At 31.8% G+C, this 19,955-nt stretch overlaps 3 protein-coding genes across 5 annotated transcripts; 1 reads left to right on the forward strand and 2 right to left on the reverse strand.

Annotated features, from left to right (window-relative positions):
* Positions 1–309: 309 nt before the first annotated feature.
* LOC120167395 (glycine-rich domain-containing protein 1) lies at positions 310–4,301 on the reverse strand. 2 transcript variants are annotated; one of them, XM_039176426.1, is made up of 7 exons: positions 3,905–4,299; positions 3,172–3,561; positions 2,395–2,667; positions 1,625–2,142; positions 1,380–1,504; positions 1,014–1,174; positions 310–945 (listed from the first exon to the last, which is right to left on the reverse strand). In XM_039176426.1, the coding sequence occupies exons 1-7, from the start codon at positions 4,199–4,201 to the stop codon at positions 448–450; spliced, it is 2,262 nt and encodes a 753-aa protein (XP_039032357.1). In that variant the 5' UTR covers positions 4,202–4,299; the 3' UTR covers positions 310–447. The 2 variants fall into 2 exon arrangements, with proteins under 2 accessions (XP_039032357.1, XP_039032358.1); XM_039176427.1 differs by lacking the exon at positions 310–945 and having other exon boundaries at positions 1,042–1,179; positions 3,905–4,301.
* Positions 4,302–10,829: 6,528 nt separating this feature from the next.
* Positions 10,830–11,892, forward strand: LOC120167310 (F-box protein PP2-B15-like). The gene is made up of 3 exons (XM_039176371.1): positions 10,830–11,126; positions 11,206–11,324; positions 11,412–11,892. The coding sequence occupies exons 1-3, from the start codon at positions 10,860–10,862 to the stop codon at positions 11,890–11,892; spliced, it is 867 nt and encodes a 288-aa protein (XP_039032302.1). The 5' UTR covers positions 10,830–10,859.
* A 1,429-nt stretch (positions 11,893–13,321) lies between these two features.
* LOC120167414 (F-box protein PP2-B15-like) lies at positions 13,322–14,498 on the reverse strand. 2 transcript variants are annotated; one of them, XM_039176443.1, is made up of 4 exons: positions 14,201–14,498; positions 14,003–14,121; positions 13,404–13,915; positions 13,322–13,352 (listed from the first exon to the last, which is right to left on the reverse strand). In XM_039176443.1, exons 1-3 carry the CDS (start codon positions 14,465–14,467, stop codon positions 13,453–13,455), a joined length of 849 nt encoding a protein of 282 aa, XP_039032374.1. In that variant the 5' UTR covers positions 14,468–14,498; the 3' UTR covers positions 13,322–13,352; positions 13,404–13,452. The 2 variants fall into 2 exon arrangements, with proteins under 2 accessions (XP_039032374.1, XP_039032373.1); XM_039176442.1 differs by lacking the exon at positions 13,322–13,352 and having other exon boundaries at positions 13,362–13,915.
* Positions 14,499–19,955: the final 5,457 nt, after the last annotated feature.

Consider the following 19,955-nt stretch of genomic DNA (forward strand, 5'->3'; position numbering starts at 1 on the left):
CTTTCAAGGGTGAATTACACTATAATCCTCTAACTATCAATAATACTTCAGTTGGATCCTTTATTCAATTTTGTCATCTATTTGAGTATTAAATATCACCTAAAAATTTGACGTGAATGCAATGATCGAATTTTAAATAGTATGCACATGTTGCATTGATAGTTTGGATCCAATATGTTCCCAAAAAATAGGATTATTTCTTTTAAAATTTAATATACAATAGATACAAGTTGTCTATGCAATAAGAAAAAAAACTGATTAAAATAACATTGATAGTCCAAGGACTAAATTAGAAAGATTTGAAGTTTGTGAACCAATTTCAAAAATCTGAACCATAGTTTGGGGACTTCCGTTGAAATTTACTCATTTTTTAACAACATAGTCTTGCAAATTACGTGCATATCTTTGACTGCTTAAAAAAATGGTAGATGTTTACTCAACAGTTTCTTATGTAATGATCGCACGCTTGTACAGCATATCGCCGCCCTCGGCCAGCGAATACTTCAATGCCGGCTGCCTCGTAATACAGTCATCTTCATTATGTGCCATGACTTTGCTGGCATTCAAATACCAAGGCTGCAAATAGAGTGAATTAATACCGGTAGAAGGTAATGAAGATGAATGAAGTACTACAGAACCCCAGTCTCGAGCGCCGAGTTTCGCCTCTTTCAACCTCCGCCGTATCAACAACTTTCCGACATCTTCCTTAGTTACCTCGGACACGGTCCGAAGTATCGAAACGCAAAGTAGAAGTACGAATACGGCATCTTCTTCGGGCAATAGTTCCACCACTAACAGCTTCCAATTCAACAACGCCGTCGCTCTTCCTGTTGGATTATCTTCCGTGAACCTCACAAGAGTCACGAATCCGTCATCCACTTCTTCGGCGACGTTGCTTTCGGTTTCGATATGGTATTGCATTCTACGTCCCCTCAACAACATGACCTGCGAAAACAGTGGTCCGTATGTACCGGTTCCTACATGTGGAATGAAATTAAAATCTTTGAACTTACGGATGAATCCGAAGATTGTCGAGTTTTAAGACAAAAATTGAGGCCGGAACTCGATGTCGATGATCCCGAGTTTATGAGTAATTCATCTCCTGTCGAAAACAGCCATGCCGCCTGCCATTGATCTGGAGATTCTTTTGGTGTTGCTGTTCCTACAACTTTCTCTGTACTAGATGGCAACAAATTATGGCAACAACGTTAAATTAGATCCCACCATCATGTATTACAGAGTTTAAATCCAAAAGTTGAGTACTACAGAGACGAGAACTGATTCGAAACTGGATATTTCGACACCGGATAATCGTACTTCATTTCATCGGTGACCGAATTTACAATGATCGAAACAAAGAGCGAGACCAAGCAACGTACCAGGAGCTTTACCGATAGATTCAGCAACATAAGACCAAGAGCCTTCACGTATCTCGGTTATCCTTTCGTCCCAATTTACCGCACAAGGAGTTTCTGCTCCTCTTCTCCAAAACCCTGCTCCCACTCTGCAGTTCATTCAAAATTTTCTATCAAGTTCAAACAAAGATGCTTTCTTCATCATGAAGAGGGTAATTGGACGAGTCGGGTAAGTTTCGGATCGGATAAAATCTTGTCTAAAGACATACCTTATTCTAACAACAAAACACTCTCTTCCAGCATGGTCTAGAACCGTACGAGACAGCCAACGGCCTTTCTGGGGTCGATAATTGTTCAATTTCAGAATCACATCGGATATCATGGCTCCCGAGTCATCCGTCACTCGATCAGGCACACATTTCAGCAAGTACGGTGCTTGAACCGGGGGAGTTATAGAAGCGACAACCCTCACGTGTTCAATCTCTCTCGCCAATGTAATAGTTGGTGCCCTTAGTAAATCGTTCCAACAAAACACCATTGAGCTCAGCAATTTGCTTCCTTTGAAGCAACGACCACCGCGACCGCGGAACTCAACGGTAAGTCCTTTCGTTCCGAACTCACAGTACAAATGCCATGCTTTCCGCCACGAGTCGTACGAAAAGTCGGCAATCGGTTTATCAAGCTTAAGCTCCCTATGACATCTTAACATCCTGAGACGAAGAAAATTGTGTTTTGTGTCTCCATCCGTTGCTTTCATCGGACCATTGAGCCTCATGAAAACACAAACCTGCATCGTTATGCCACAATATCAACATAGGAAAGGTTTCTAAGTTGCTATTAGACCCTCAATTTTTTTTGAAATTCTCATTAAACCCCTCAATAGTTTTGAAAATTGTAATTAGACCCTCCAAATTATTTTGCCAAGATCCACCGCAGTCTGTACTTTTCAAATCACTTTATGTTACTTGTCCGGGTCATTTTGAGTCAGATTATCATAAATCCGGATCATTTCAAATTCGAATCATTATCGAATCATTACCTCGAGGAGAAACCTTGGGATCATGGACTTGTATGTAGTGTTGACATCAACATCTGAAACCTCCCAATACATTGGTGGTTTGGGCAATGAAACCTTATCCAAATCCATAGCAATCCCACCTCCAGCTTTCTCATAAGGTTGATCAAAGGTTCTCTCCCAAAGCTTCTTGGTTTCTTCTACTTGTTTTTCTTTTACAGGCTCCCATAACCCCACTACTTTGCCCAAGTAATCCCACATCTCTTTCATATCCTCTGCATACACTGTCGGGTAGCTCTGGGTTCATTGCACACCACAAAACATTCAAACATGTAAAGTTTTGAGATGAAAAGGCAAGAGGATACAACTTTTAACTTGTATAATAGTTAATCTCAAACTTTGTCAAAGTATAGGGACTAAAGGCAAATTTTAACCCTTGAAAGATATATTCTTTCTTATGTATAATAAAAGGTCTAGTGATCATTTATACAAATATTATGGATTAATTCTACCATTATGCCTAAAATAAAATATCTTTATCAACCACTTCTTCTAAACAAGTATTAAACTCCCTAGTGGGTGAAAACTACATCAAAGAATGAAAGAAACCTTAATCCTTAATCACCATTAAAGGCCAAATAGAAATAATCTAAAACATTTGTTAGGTATTTTAACTTTATGATTAAAATATACCATCAGTCTCTCTCTACTTTGATAAAGTTTGAGATTTAATATCTTGACAGGGACTGGAAGCATAATTTGACCAATTGATATCAAAGTGATTGAAAAAGGAAAATTTACCTGATGTGTCATCAGCATCAGTAGAATATCCAGAGCAGGCACAAATCTAAAGCACTCATCTCCAAATCTTTGCATCACGTACAGAAATCCTTTGTATCTTTGTCTTGCTGCTATCAAGTGCATCAGCTCACACAGGTAGGGTTCTGAGAATTTTGAGTACAAAAGCTTGTGCTTTTCGACTTCATTGAAAAGATCTTCGTTCATCAACAATGGCGGGTTTTTGGAATATTCATCGGATTCCGCTTCGTTTTCGAATGGCTCCGATGAATATCTTTGAACCCAGATCTGTTTACAGCTCATAATCGCGTACTCTTCGTTTTCTTCGTTGAAGATCGCTGGTTTTCCGATTTGTTTTGAGAATCTTGACTCACAGTAGTTCCTGTAACCAACCTGTAAAAAAGAAAATCAATATACTATTTTGTAGGGTTTAAAGATCAGAGGGACTGGAAAAGGGATTAAGCCATTTAGTAGACACCAAAATTCCCAGATTCTGAAAAGAATTCAGAGCCTTCATATCGACCAAAGAGAATTCACAGAGAAAAGAAGAAATGAAACCCCCAAAGTGTAAGAGAAAGTGAACAACATTCTATTTGGTTGCTAAGGAAAAGGCCTTGTAAATGTTGAAGACTGTATATATATATATATATGAAGAGCTTGTAATTTTCTCACACTTTCCCATCAACCAAACAGAATACACAGTAAAAAGAAAAACATTGCATAGTTTCACACTTACTGGATTCAAGGTGTGACAAAACCAAACCCACTCAACATCAAAAGGTGGCAAGAACATAGGAGGAGATGACCCTTCCACCGTTAGATTAGAAATCAACGGCATCCACACCTCCTCATACCTCCTTATTGCTTCAATAATCGTTGCTCTTTGGTGAAGCCACTGGCACTCGTAAACACTTCTCAAGAACCCGATGTTTCGTCTCGCCGCCGACACGATATCGACTCCGAAATGCACCGTCTCCGACTCCGATATCTCGCTGAGACACCTCACGGTCAACGACGACGGCGAAGACGACATGTCGTTTAAGGTTTGCTTACAAATACCTGTGCTTTGCTTGAAACATGGGGGGAGTCTCGATCTTGTACATGATAATAATATGTAAGAAAAAGTACGAAAAACTTTGGTTAATGTTTTTTTTTTTTGGGAAAGAAGTATGGTTTGAATAGTCCCTTTGTTTTGGGGGGAGTCTCGATCTTGTACATGATAATAATATGTAAGAAAAAGTACGAAAAACTTTGGTTAATGTTTTTTTTTGGGGAAAGAAGTATGGTTTGAATAGTCCCTTTGTTTAGAGTATGTCCGATTTTAGTCATTAATTTAAAAATTAAGATTAAATAGTTTATAACATTATCAGTCTTTCTAATTTAAGTTTTTCTGTCATTAACTTTTAATGAATATATTACATAGCTGAGGGACTAGAATTAAGTGAGAGTTAACGACTGAAGGACTAAAATCGAACGGATTAGTAATTTTATGAATTAAAATTGAACGGATCAATAATATTAAAAATCACATACTTTTAAATTTTAAATTACTGACCAAAATCAGTTAAACAAAAAATAAAGGAAACTATTTGTATAATTTACCAATAACTGAACTGTTTTTTGTTTTTGTAATAAAATAATGCTGGTGGTAATATCTTTATCCAAATCTTAAGCCTTAGGCAATGGATTGCATTTTTTTAATCCGAAACAGCTAAGATACTAGACTAATCTTTTACTTTTCCTTCTATTTTTATAAGGTTTTTATATTATCTGTATCATATGTGTGATGAAATTTAATTTTTATTTTTTAATTAAAAATTATATTTATATTATTTTAAACTCAAATTATTTGGACAAAATCCCAGTTTGTTGTTTTTTTTAAAAAATAATCAATCAGATTTAAATATATGTTCTCAATTTTCTTTTTATGTTCGTGTCCATTTTTGCTACTTCTAACAATAATAATTGAAGTCGTATTTGGAAACAAAATAATAATAATTGAAGTCATTTAAAAATAATTATAATGAAAGATTTGTTGTTATTTTTTATGATTTTAAGTTCGAATATAGTGTATGTAAAAATATGAGCGTTCATCGTTAAATGATTGAGAGTATTTAAACAGATACTGCATGTATTCATTCCCGATTTATAAAAAAATTATAATAAATTTTTATTTAAGTAGTACTTTCCTAGTGGTTAAGGGATCATAGTGATTAAGGGATTTGTTGTTATACTATGAGGTCTCGAGTTAGAGCAATACGTATGCAGAGATATGAGCGTTTATTGTCAAATGATCGAGAGTCTTTGAACAAATACTACCTTTTATTTAACTCAGATATATATGTCTACCTTCAAAAATATTTTTAGATCTGCCATTGAAAAAAAGTTATAAGTACTACATTTTTTTATAAAACATGGGACGAATACAAAATAATATCTAGATATGTTGCTGCTTTTTATTGTATGTTAGTTTTTTAGTTATTCGACGGACTAAAATTTAAGATTTAATCATTTTACTTAAATTCAATATAATTTGATCGTATGTTTTTTTAATTTTATTGATGACACAAATCAAACGATTTCGATGGTAAAAAAAATTTTGTTATTCTTTAAGGTATAAGTTCGAGCATCATGAATGTCTGGAGTATGAACGTTCAATGTCAAATAATTAAGAGTTATCTTTAAACAAATAATATATTGTATTTATCTCATATTAATAAAAAATAATTGATGGGTTTAAACTAATAATGTTGTTAGTTCATATTACTTAAATAGGGACATGAGATTTATTAATTAAATTTGTAATGTATTAGTAAAAAATATTATTTTATATTATTGAAAAGAATTATATTTTAACCAAAAATAGAAGAATTTAAATATAAAAAATAAATGAAATTACTAAAACAATAATTAGACAGTTATTTTAACCAGTAGCACTTAGACAACAGTTAAGGTTTGGTTAGAAGGATAGAATTAGAGGATGTTGATATACTTGGTATGTTTCTAACATGATGTGTCCAGTTGATATTTTACAAGTTATTCCTCGAAACAAGCTTTATGACATGAATTTACAAGGACACGAAACAAATCAAAGTGGGCAAAACCCTTTTGCTTTGTCAGAACTGGGTCCCATTATTACATGATCAGATGGTCCAAACCTCAAAGCAGTGCCAAGTGTCAAAATCATGAAGGTATGATGGCAACCACCATTTACAGATGGCCACCCCACTTTCGAAGAGGAGCTAAGCTAGCCCAATAGTCCACTGGTGCACCCACACCCTTTTCTTTTTTTATTCTATGATTGAAATTGAAATATCACAACTCCTTGTTGTCCACGTGAATAAGAATCTTTGCAATCCCTTAGTTTTATTATTATTATTATTATTATTAAAAAATCAATGTTTCAATTCATTGAATTAATTTTTTTATTCTATTTATCAACAAATTAAATAAAACAAAAAATATAATCAATTTAGGGTGTGTGTTTGTTTGCCGTAATTGGAATTACGAAATTGGTTTTCCCCGAATTTCCGTGTTTGTTTCACGTAATTAATTTTCCGAAAAATATTTTCCGTGTTTGTTTCACGTAATTCGTTTTCTAGAAAACGTTTTTCCGTGTTTGTTTTCACGTAATTCGTTTTCCGGAATGTAATTCATTTTCCTAGTAACAGAATTTCCTTTGTGTTTTCTGTAAAATGACTTACGGATTCATTTTCCGTAAGTCATTTTTCGAACTTTTCACTTCAAAGTAAAAATACTCAAAATAATTTTATTTTATGAATTTAATATTAATAAAATATTTTAATATCACTTTCATCAAAATATTAATTATTAAAATATTTAAAATATATTTATTAATATTTATAATAATATAATATAATATTTTTAATATTATATAAAATAATCAATTATATTATAATAATATAAGATATTATATTTTTATTTTAATAATATATAATAAATTTTTTATATATTTAATAAGGAATAATATTATTTATATATTTCAATAATATTTTAGTAAATATATTTAAAATATACTAATTAATATTTTTAAGATATAATATAGCACTATTACTTTAATAAATAATTAATATAATTTATAATATTTTATTTCACTAAAATATACCAATATTAATATTTTTATTAATAAAATTATAAAAATAATATTTAATAATAAATAAATTATTTTAATATTTTAAAATAATAATATTAAGTTTTATGATAAATAATATTATTTATTATATTTAATATTTATAATAAATAATTTTAAAAAAACTCTTCAACTACTGGAAAAAATGTTTAAATAACATCTTCCAAACATCAAAAACGTTTTATAGATGTTTTTCAGAAATGTAATTCATTTTTAAAAAATGTAATTCATTTTCCAGAATTCAAATTCCAGTAATTCATTTTTCAATAATTCAAATTCCATTAATTCATTTTATAAAAAACTAATTACAACCAAACAAACAGACCTTTAATTTTATTTCCATGATATCTCTTTTCTTTGTACAAAAAGGGAAAGACAAACTTTGTTAGCCAATTATGTTTCAGAGGAGCCCAAAGGGGAAGAATAAATATTTGAATGACACGTGCCAACATCATTGAATTTTCGGGTTAAGTTAGATTCTCGGTCAACTCAACGAGACATGAAAAATATACACATTCTATTCGATTTGAATTTGATCTAAAAATATATAATCTTCATCCGACTTGAATTTGACCTTTCTTTTTGAAATAAAACTCAAACTCGATCCTTTCCAATCCGAAATAATAAATTTATAAAAAAATATTATTTTTATTCAACACAAAATAAATAATTAATTGAAAAGATAATATATAGAGGGCTATTGTTGTAATTATTCTTAAATATATAAAGAAAAATTAAATTTTTTTGTTAGGTCAAATCATATATTTTAACTCTAAATTCGAACTCAACCTAATCCGAACATAACCTTTAAAAGCTTGATTCAAACCCAATTTTTTTTAAAAAAAAATCTAACCCATAAAATCAAGTTAGATAAGAACTTTTTGAATCCGAGTCCCATGCGCACCCCACACATGCTTCAACATGTAACGTCCCTTCCATGAAAACCAAAACAAAACAACGTAGGATAGGAAGTATGAATTTATAAAATTATTAAGAAATTAAGATTATACTCAGTTAAATATTGAGTAAACGAATATAAAATAAAATATTAAATGATTTTAAAATGACCTTATGAAACTTGTTAACAATACCCATAATAATATTTTAAATGAAAAAAGCATACATTAAATAATTTAAATATATATAATAAGGGTAGGACCAAACATATTAAGACACAATGAGTAAGGGCCAACCAAGCTTGGAGAGCTACTTTGGAGTCCAAACCCTAACCCAAATTTCCCATGAAAAAAGATATGACACTGCATTTGATTTAATTATAATTTTTTTATTTGTTTTCATATTAAATAAATATAATTATATGTATTTTAACTCAATATTAATTATATTTTACCATTTTTCTTTTTGTATCTATTTAATTGCCATTGGCATTTATTTTTTATTGAGCATTGACACTTAATTTTTCTTTTAGTACTTTTTTTCTTTATTTTAAATTAATATTGGAGATTTATATATTTTTTAATAATATTATTTTTAAGATATGGAATTAAGATCTTTTCATAGGAGTGCAGTGTGACTACCTATTACACCTTTACTTGTAGGTGGCATTAAATTTTAATTCTCAATAAGTTGAAGACAACTTAATGGAAAAAAATTAGTTGATCATATTCTCATATGTAATGGGGTAAGGGGGAGGTAGGATAGTAGGTTGCCCCTAACGTCAGGTTGAGAGCAGCTTCCGTGGACGACCTCCGGCAGTCAGAATTATGAATTGCCCACCGTGAGACTCGATCCCACAACCACAAGGTTAAGAAATCAAACCTTATTTATTTTCACTCTTCAAACGGTCTTAAATTTGTACAAAATAAAAAGAGTTTAACACATTACATTAATTAATGAATAATTTAGGTACTTAAATAACAAAGATTGAATACTTTAGGTATCTATTTTGATCAAAAAACACTTTAGATACATGTTTTGACCAAAAATATAACCTTGGGTACTTACTTTGGCCAAAAAAATATTTTAAATACTTAGATGAAAAATAATACACTTTAAATAGTTATTTGCAATATAAGTCAAATTATTACGTAGACTTAGGGATAAACACGAGATTCGAATTTGATAAATTTCAACCTGATTCGGTCTTATTAGGTCAATTTTTTTTTTAAATTGAGTTTTGGTCTATTTTTCGGAGAATAAGTTTAGATCGAATCAGGTTTAGAATTATGATGAAAAAAACACGACCCAAATAATAATCTAATTATATATTATTTTTTAGAGATAATTATAATAATATTCTTCTTTATAGTATTGTTGTTCAATTAAATCCCTATTTTATCGAATAAATTAGTAATTTTTATAAGTTCATTTGTTTACAGTTGGATCGGATAAGCTTCGGGCTTCATTTCAAAAGACATGTCGGGGTTCAAATCAGATAAAATCATTCTAAACTCAAATCAAAATAAATTTGATTAAAAGATTTTTTTTTTAATCTAATCGAATTGATTGAAAATCCTTGGTCATTAAGCAGAACTTTCAAATGGAGACTAAGAGCGAAAAGGAGGTCAATGTCAATTTATGAATTAATAAAAGTTTAGATCATGAAAGCTGACGTCATATAAAAAATTAGCTAATCTTATTCACATATGTAATAGGGTAAGGGGAGGTAGGGTAGCAGGTTGCCCCAACGCTAGGTTGAGAACAACTTTTGTGAAAGACCTCCGATAATTATGAATTACCCACTGTAGGACTCGATCTCATAACCACAAGGTTAAAAGCCTTGCGCTCTACCAACTGAACTGGACAGACAATTCCTGACATCATATACAATATTTATGAATTAATATTGATGATGAGAGTATGTCTTAACTTATATCAAACACGGTTACTAATAAATAGAATAAAGGGTAAACTACACATGTAGTATTTTAAATATCAGTTTTGATACATTTTAGTGCTTAAACTTTTATTTTTTTTTCAAAATCATACTTAAAATTTACTTTTTGTTTCATTTTAATGCCTCGTCGTTCAAAACTTAACGTGTTTAATATCTAAATTATTAATTTTGATCCTTTTTAATACATTAATTTTTAATTTTTTTTCAAAAATTAAGTTTGATTTAGGTACTAAATGTGTTTTGATACCTAGACTTTTATTTTTTTTAAAACCATACCTAAAGTTTAGTTTTTGTTTCATTTTAGTACTTAGGCTTTCATTTTTTTTCAAAACTAAACGGCGTGATCTAAAATGAAATAAAAACTAAACTTTAAGTATAATTTTGAAAAAATTAAAAATTTATGCACTAAAACGGATCAAAGCTGATGGTTTAGATATGCGTAGTTTACCCTAGAATAAAATAAGTAGATCTAGATCCAAATGTCTTCATAATGTGTAAATGAATTCTTCTCAACAGTGGCATGCTATGATTTTGCCTTTTTTTTACTTATATTCATTCAGTCACGAAAATCGCAGAAGATAGCAAAGATTCCCTGAAATTTTAATCAAACTGCCCATTGGGAATCATCCCACTAATTTCTTCCACTTCAATTTCATATAATAATTTGATTCTTTCAAAACAAAAATGCAAGTTTTGGAGCTGAACATGTTACCAGAGAGCTGCGTTGCCGAGATTCTGTCCCTCACATCTCCTTCAGACGCTTGTAGATCATCGTTGGTTTCGATCACTTTTCGATCGGCGGCGGATTCCGATTACGTCTGGGGCAAGTTCTTGCCGTCTGAATACCATGAAAGTGTGTGGGAGGCTTGTGATGCAAGTTTCCAGTTTTGTTCGAAGAAGGAGCTTTATTTCCTCCTCTGCAACCCTCTTCTTGTTGGCGATGGCAAGATGGTTAGTTTCCCAGAAAGAAAGCTTACGAATTTTAATGATGTTTTGGTTCTTGTCATAACCTGTTGCATGCAAAATGCAGAGTTTCAGATTAGAGAGATCGAGTGGAAGAATGTCATATATAATATCAGCAAGGGAGCTTTCTATAACGTGGAGCAATGATCCAATGCTTTGGGTTTGGAAATCCATCCCTGAATCAAGGCCAGTCGTTTTCAACAATAACGATATCAATTGAACTAATACTCGATCGAATATACAGATTCTGACACACCATTTTCTTCTCTCCAGGTTCTCGGAGGTGGCTGAACTCGTCACCACAAGCTGGCTGGAAATCAATGGCAAAATCACAACCAAAATGCTTTCTCCCAACACAAATTACGGAGCTTATCTCATTCTTAAAACCACCGAGAGATCATTCGGACTCGATTTAATACCGTGCGAGACGTCGATCGAAATCGGGAGCCGGACGTTGAAGAACACGGCGTATATGCGATGCCAAGACGCCAAGAAACAACAGATAGAAACCCTGTTTTATTCCAACAGGAAAGAGATGATGAAGTCGAGGGTGGTTAAAGGAGACGATGGGGTGATGAGTAAAAGAGAAGATGGATGGATGGAGATGGAGATGGAGCTGGAGCTGGAGCTGGGGGAGTTCTTCAATGGCGGATTCGGTGACGAACGAGTGAAGATGAGTTTGATGGAAATAAAGGGTCATCAGCTTAAAGGTGGGGTTACAATTGAAGGCATCGAAATCAGGCCAAAAAAATAAATTTCAGGGACTAGAGAAACATATTTCCCTTTTTGTTTCCTTGGATTCTTTTTTTTAAAAATTGATGACTTCCTTTTTATTTTTAAGTCAATGATTATAATATTCGATCTAAATCAAAAGAAATAAATCGTTATCGACGGTCGCAATCTAAATTATTTCTTCAATAATATTATACAATAATTAATAATTTTTTACTGGTACAAAATAAAATAAATCAATTTAATACTATCATCAATTATTTCTGGAGCTCCGTTGAGACATGTTCATTTTCGTCAAGCCCGACGGCCATAAGACCTTAGAACATAGTTCCATTCTGGTCGATAAGATATTCAAAATATTATCATCTCAGATTATTTTAAAAATTATTTTTTTATTTTTTCAGAAATATCTTAAAATCTTTTTAAATTTCATTTTTTCAAATTCTCTTTAAACTTTTTAGTACTGAATCATCTTTTCCAAAATTCTAATAGTGATTTAGATTCTATATCAAAGTCATTTCCATTTTGTTTTGGGTTGAATTTCTCGAGTTTTAAAAATACTTTGAAAAAAATATAAATTGATAGAGTAACAGAAGACGATAAAATAAATTTGTTGATGTCTTTGAGTGGTCGGAGAAATGCTATAAAATTATAATTTATAGTTATGGTACCGATGGAAGATAGAGATTAAAAAATTAGGAGGACAACACATGGGTTCCACAGCAGCAAAACAACAATCAATGTTAATATAAAATCGTCCATGCCACCGTATTATTTCTGATTCAAAGCTTGGGTGATTGAACAGATGTAATTCAAAAGTTAAAAAGATTAAATTATAACAAAGTTTAATGACTAAAACAGGAACAAGATAAAGTTGAATGGCGGAAAACGTAGTTTTGCCTATAAAATAATGATAGGACCAGAGATATAAACCTGATGAACCAAAATCTAAATTACCATTAAAACCTTGGCCTCTTTGACCTTTGAAGATAGGGATGGTAAGTTAGATTAGATCGAGCTTTTGGTCAAATCTACTCAACCAAGAAAAAATATATACTGTTTATTTGAGTTTGATCTGACTCGAAAAAATATACTTTCCTCCTGATTCAACTTGACCTAAAGAGTATATTTCTTATATCCGAAATTGTCCTGATCCAAAATTTTATCGTATAAACTCGATTTGACCATAAAATAAGGATTTGATCCATAAGTTTATATGAAAATATTACATTATTACTCTCAGATCGGGTCGGATGAAGGGTGAAACGGGTCGAGATAATTTTATCCTATATAAAATCCAACTTGAATCCCATTTTTTCTTCAAAAACCGATCTTATAAAATCAAATCGAATCAAAATCTATCCATTTGTGATTAAATTACCGAAGAAAACATAACACAACATTAGGAGAGATAATATTGGTCATATTTAACAAATATTTTTTTGTACTAGAATTTTAACAAATGAAATTAATGGACATATTGATTATATTAACAAAAACAAATCACGCCCCTATCTTGATCAAACCAGAATCTAAGGAAACAAAAAAAAGGGGAAATATCTTGCTCTAGTCCCTGGAACTTTTATGTTTTTGGCCTGATTTCAATGCCTTCAATTATAACCCCACCTTTAAGCTGATGACCCTTTATTTCCATCAAACCCATCTTCACTTGTTCGTCACCGAATCCGCCATTGAAGAACTCCCCCAGCTCCATCTCCATCCATCCATCTTCTCTTTTACTCATCACCCCATCGTCTCCTTTAACCACCCTCGACTTCATCATCTCTTTCCTGTTGGAATAAAACAGGGTTTCTATTTGTTGTTTCTTGGCGTCTTGGCATCGCATATATGCCGTGTTCTTCAACGTCCGGCTCCCGATTTCGATCGACGTCTCGCACGGTATTAAATCGAGTCCGAATGATCTCTCGGTGGTTTTAAGAATGAGAAAAGCTCCGTAATTTGTGTTGGGAGAAAGCATTTTGGTTGTGATTTTGCCATTGATTTCCAGCCAGCTTGTGGTAACGAGTTCAGCCACCTCCGAGAACCTGGAGAGAAGAAAATGGTGTGTCAGAATCTGTATATTCGATCGAGTATTAGTTCAATTGATATCGTTATTGTTGAAAACGACTGGCCTTGATTCAGGGATGGATTTCCAAACCCAAAGCATTGGATCATTGCTCCACGTTATAGAAAGCTCCCTTGCTGATATTATATATGACATTCTTCCACTCGATCTCTCTAATCTGAAACTCTGCATTTTGCATGCAACAGGTTATGACAAGAACCAAAACATCATTAAAATTCGTAAGCTTTCTTTCTGGGAAACTAACCATCTTGCCATCGCCAACAAGAAGAGGGTTGCAGAGGAGGAAATAAAGCTCCTTCTTCGAACAAAACTGGAAACTTGCATCACAAGCCTCCCACACACTTTCATGGTATTCAGACGGCAAGAACTTGCCCCAGACGTAATCGGAATCCGCCGCCGATCGAAAAGTGGTCGAAACCAACGATGATCTACAAGCGTATGAAGGAGATGTGAGGGACAGAATCTCGGCAACGCAGCTCTCTGGTAACATGTTCAGCTCCAAAACTTGCATTTTTGCTTTGAAAAAAAAAAACCAATGAAAGAATCAAATTATTATATGAAATTTGAGGGACGATTCTCAATGGGCAATGTGCTGCTGGTTCATATGGTGCAATGGGCAATGTGCTGCTGGTTTATATGGTGCAATGGGCAGTTTGTTTACAATTACATGGACTCTTCGCCATCGTTTCGTGTATGCTTTTTATGGGGTCATAGCATACCACAGTTGATGGGAATTACTTTAGTATTTTCTTAATATCTAACGTGCAGATCTTGTAATATATTTAGTATATATCCATATGCTTTTATATAAATAACTATTAATTAAACCGCCGATACTAATTGAATATTAATTTAGTACTAATGGACTTTGACCTGCTTTATGCTCTGAGCCTCCTTCGAAAGTTCTATCTACAAAATTGTACAACTTTGACAATTTATGTAACACCCCCAACCCGTATCCGACCCGGATACGAGTCCGAAGTGTCACATTGACTTTTCAAACATTTATTCGTATAAAATAGTGAGTAATTTAAAAACTTTGATAACATTTAACTTATTCAAAACGTTTACAAAATATAGCAGAGTTCATACAATTTATATCTTTAGACTACATGCCAACTACACTCTATAACCAGTACATATATTTTCTGATCTGACATTTGGTAAGGAGAACTGACCTGTCTTGCTCCGCATTACTCTTTACTCTTCTCGAAACCTACGTGTGAAACAATCACACGCTAAGTCGAAGACTTAGTGAGGCATAACAACTTATAATGCACTTTATAACATATATCAATACATGCATGTTCTGTTTTATCATGTTATACCAATTCCATGCATTCTTCGTATCATATAAATCATATCAGATTAATTACAGTAAATACATACATACACATAATTCATCATTAACAGTTTATCATGTAATCACATACTTTTATGGTTAACCTTTTCAATCAAACACTATACACACACAACATCATATCATTTCTATAACATTTATCATACCACTAACATATATTTGTTCATATCTCTGGATTAGCCCATGTACATATGTAAGAACTATCGATATGTGAGTCTATAGAGGTTGTGCACTAATGCTGTCACCACAGCTCATATAATTGCACCGAAGTGCCGCGTAGAATTGCACCGTAGTGCCATATAATAATGTCCATAAGGACCACATATATTCCTTAAGAATCATATACATATACTAGGGATCAAGCATGTGTCTTACAAGACTTCACACATGTTCCACAGAATATATATATATCCCGAAGGACCGCATAGAATTGCACCGTAGTGCCATATAATAATGTCCATAAGGACCACATATTATTCCTTAAAAATCATATACATATACTAAGGATCAAGTATGTGCCTCAAAGACCTCATAAATGTTCCAAAGAATATACATATGTCCCGAAGGACCGCGTAGACCCTCGATTCTGGCATGCCAACTATACCCCTAGCTCTCATGACACATAACATGGGCATTATCATTTATTTCATTTCAAATATTCACATAAACATGTAATTCACTTTCACATATCACGTATCACATAGCTTCTTTTCATATTATCACATAGTCACATAGTTCACTTACACGTAGATCATTTCCATATATTCACATGTCACATATCTCATGTTCTTGTATTATATAACATATAATCACATAGATTACTTTCACATCACATAATTCATAGTTATGATTTTATATATTTACCTAATTACAAAGCTAATTCACCTATACATGTTTTCATATAATTTCTATCATTTCTCACCCAACCACATTTATTCATGTAAACATACTTATCATATCTTGTTCACATATGATCATATACTTCATATAACAGATAGAAACACTTAGAACACTTTCACATAGCTTATCGTATTTCTAAATATATCATTTAATAGTATTTTTATTTAGGTAATAATTTAATCTATTTACTTAATTCAATTTCATAATTTCATTATAATCTTTTCATATAGCTCCATAGATATTTAGCATATAACTTATCTTGCATATTCGTATCGTCCCTTTATATTCAAGTTTCCTAATTGATATACTATTCCCATTTCATTCTATAATTCAATCTTATTTAGTTCCCTTAACTCTTTTTAAATCAAAAAGCTCTATTATACTAATTCCCATAATGGATCATACCACTATTTAATTGTCCAACTCATGTTTACCTAGTTCATATCACTTCTCATGAACTCACTCTCATCATCTTTTCATATTCTTACATATTTTATCTCATAACCATGTATTCACATAGCCTTATATTTCATTATCATATTACTTATATTTGTTCTCCTATGACTCTTTATAAACATCTATTTTCATTTCCCTACATCTCTTGACTTATCTTCTATATTCATATAATTTCATAACTTATTTTATATTCTCTCATTAACACTTAACCGTATTTTTTTACATAATCCACATAGCACATGCAAAACAAAACCTATCAATTCATATAATCCAACATACATACACTTCATATTGTTAACATACTTATAATCAAGACTTAATGAGCTATTACTATAGGAATAGACTTATCACAAGTCCAATTTCCATATAATCTTATACGATAAGATGCACTCACCTGGGCCTCGTTGTTTGAATCAATCCTAATCCTTAATTTGTTCCGGAACAAGCTTTCATTCTATATCTACATAATAATACATTAATACTTATCAATATACTGATTGATATATTCAAAACTATCACTCCTTAGGCTCAGAGAAAAGCCAATTTCATCTTTTTATGAAGGTATGCATCGATGCACTACTGATGCATCGGTGCATAAAATGCATTCGATGTTGTATTATTACTGGGATGCATCGATGCATGCCTTATGCATCGATGCACTAATTGCATTCGATGTTTCTATTTAAAAAGAGTGCATCGATGCATTACCAATGCATCGATACACCTTCAAGTAATTTCTGGGTTTTAACCTTGATGCATCGATGCACTATGAATGTGCATCGATGCACTCTGCCCAGAATCCTCTTTAATGCCCGAAAATCCACTCTTTTCAGCTTAATACTTCATATGTCATCCCCTTTCTTATGTCATAACTTTCATATACATAATTAAACTCATTAATATTCATTTATCTCATCTTTAACCTTAATATCCTCTCATCTTTAGGAATTTTATGAATCATACCCTATTTTCCACACATTTCAAATCCAATTATAACACTTAATACTTCTTAATTAAGCTGATGGCAAGTCAAATCCAACTTTAGAACTTAAAAAACCTTTCTATAACAAAAGTTCATTTATAAACCCTTAATAGAAATTCCTTTCTAATTCTATCTCTTTGGTGTTTTAAACTTATATAAGCTTTCCTTAAGCTTACATAACCCTCAAAGACTCAAATCCAACTTAAAACTTTCAAGAAATCAAAAGCTAAATCAAACTTACCTTTGCTCTTGGCTTCCACGTGAAGAAGAAGAAGAAAGGAGAAAGAGAATTCTAGAGAATTCTCTCCCTCTCCACGTGTATATAATTCCATTTTTTTCTTAAATGATCAAATGACCATTTTACCCTTTATTTCCTTTAATAATTACTGAATAACCTTCATCATATTTCCAATAAGTCATTGAACTATTCAATTATCTTACTTTAATCACCAATTTCTGAAACTTTATAATTTGGTCACTAACCCGGTATTGAGGATGTTACAATTTATGGTTGGAATCTGTTTTTGTATATTATGAACTGTCAAAGTTATATAAGAGATTTAGGGTTAGGATGGGCATGGTCGGATTGAGTCAGGATTTCGGTCAATCCGGTCCGATTTGAAAATTATATATCTTTCATCTGACCAGAAAAATATATATTCTCTGACCGATTTAAATTTGACATGCCTTTTTGAGATAATATTCGAACCCAATCTAACCCGACTCGAAATAATATATTTATAAAAAATGTTACTTTTATTTAATAAAAATATGGATTTAATCGAAAAAATAATATATAATGGGGTATTATTGCAATTATCCCTAAATATATAACGTAAAATTACTTTTTTTTGGTCGAATATAGTTAGATATTTTTCACTCTAAACACGTACTCAACCTGACCTTTATATAACATCTAAAAATCCGATCTGACCTGAACTCGAATTTATTTAAAAAAAATCAACTCGACGGGGTAGGGATGGGTTGGGTTGGAACCATGCCCATCCTTATTTAGGGTTGCAAAATTAGATGAATAAAAAAATAAAAAAAATATATATATATGTATATATAATATATAGAGATTTAAAATTTCTAGGAGGCCCGCACCCCCTTAGTCCATCTCAATCTCTAATTGGTTGCTATTTGATTACTATTCTTGGGTCATTGAGATTCACTTATGTTGGTTGGTACTTGCAATCATCACAAATATGTTGCACTTGAGTTATGACAAGTCAGTTGCTAATGTACTATCATGTTTATATTATTATATTAATATTGGTGATGTTTATCTTTCACCGTCGACGGTGGTGTATGTTTGTATATTATTATAACGTTTAACTAAATAATCATTTTAGTTATTTATTTTTATAGCATTTTGATTATCAACGTTTTATTTTAGGATAAAAAATGTCTTAATTTTAGACTGTCAACCGTTTGTTAAGTAACTATTTTCATACATAGAAGAGTCTTTTTGCCCTAAAATAAAACATTGAGTGTCAAATTTCTATAAAAATGAATAAGGACTAAAATGATTATTTGAATAAATATTGGGAATTAATATATATTATGCCATTTCTCTTTTAAGGGGTAGTGGTGGCATTTATTTATTTTTATATTAATATAATATAAAATCTATATAGAAAACTTTCTTTTTGAAAATTTTGGGGTGTCATTGACACCCCTCATCTATATCGGCTCCGTCAGTGAGTCAAGTCTAAATGACCGAGTCAAATTTTCCCATAAGATGAAGTTGTCAACTGATGAGATGTATCCATTTTGGTCAAGCCCGGCGGCCATAGGACCTTAGAACATAGCTCCATTGTTGTAAAACCGGCAGCATAAAGTTGCATCACAAATTTAGATATGTTAAAATCATGTCGATATTCGGTTCATATCGAATTTAGATAAATTAAATTTGTGTTATTCTCGGTTTAAATTATTCTCGGTTCTTGTTACTTTTTGTTCAAATTAAATTTGATTTAGTTTACTTTCAGTTCTGATTATTTTCGATTCGGATCAGATTGAGTACGAGTTCATAACAGTCTAGCTAAAATTCAAATCAAGATTAACTTAATTTGTTGGAATCCATATAAAGTCTCGATTCGAGTAATCTGGTTCCGATCAAATTTAGTATGTTAGCATTATGAGTTAGATTGACTTTCTTTCAAGAAAAAAATTTACGTCGATATTTTAACCATAAAAGTTAATGATGCGAGCTATTTGGACGAGCTAATAACATTACAAAAATATAGGGATCAAATTAAATAAAATTAAAGTATATAGATTTAATTTCAAATTTGA

This window comes from Hibiscus syriacus, unplaced genomic scaffold (assembly GCF_006381635.1).
Source record: "Hibiscus syriacus cultivar Baekdansim isolate YM2019G1 unplaced genomic scaffold, ASM638163v2 tig00111671_pilon, whole genome shotgun sequence".
In the NCBI taxonomy this organism is placed as follows: domain Eukaryota; kingdom Viridiplantae; phylum Streptophyta; class Magnoliopsida; order Malvales; family Malvaceae; genus Hibiscus; species Hibiscus syriacus.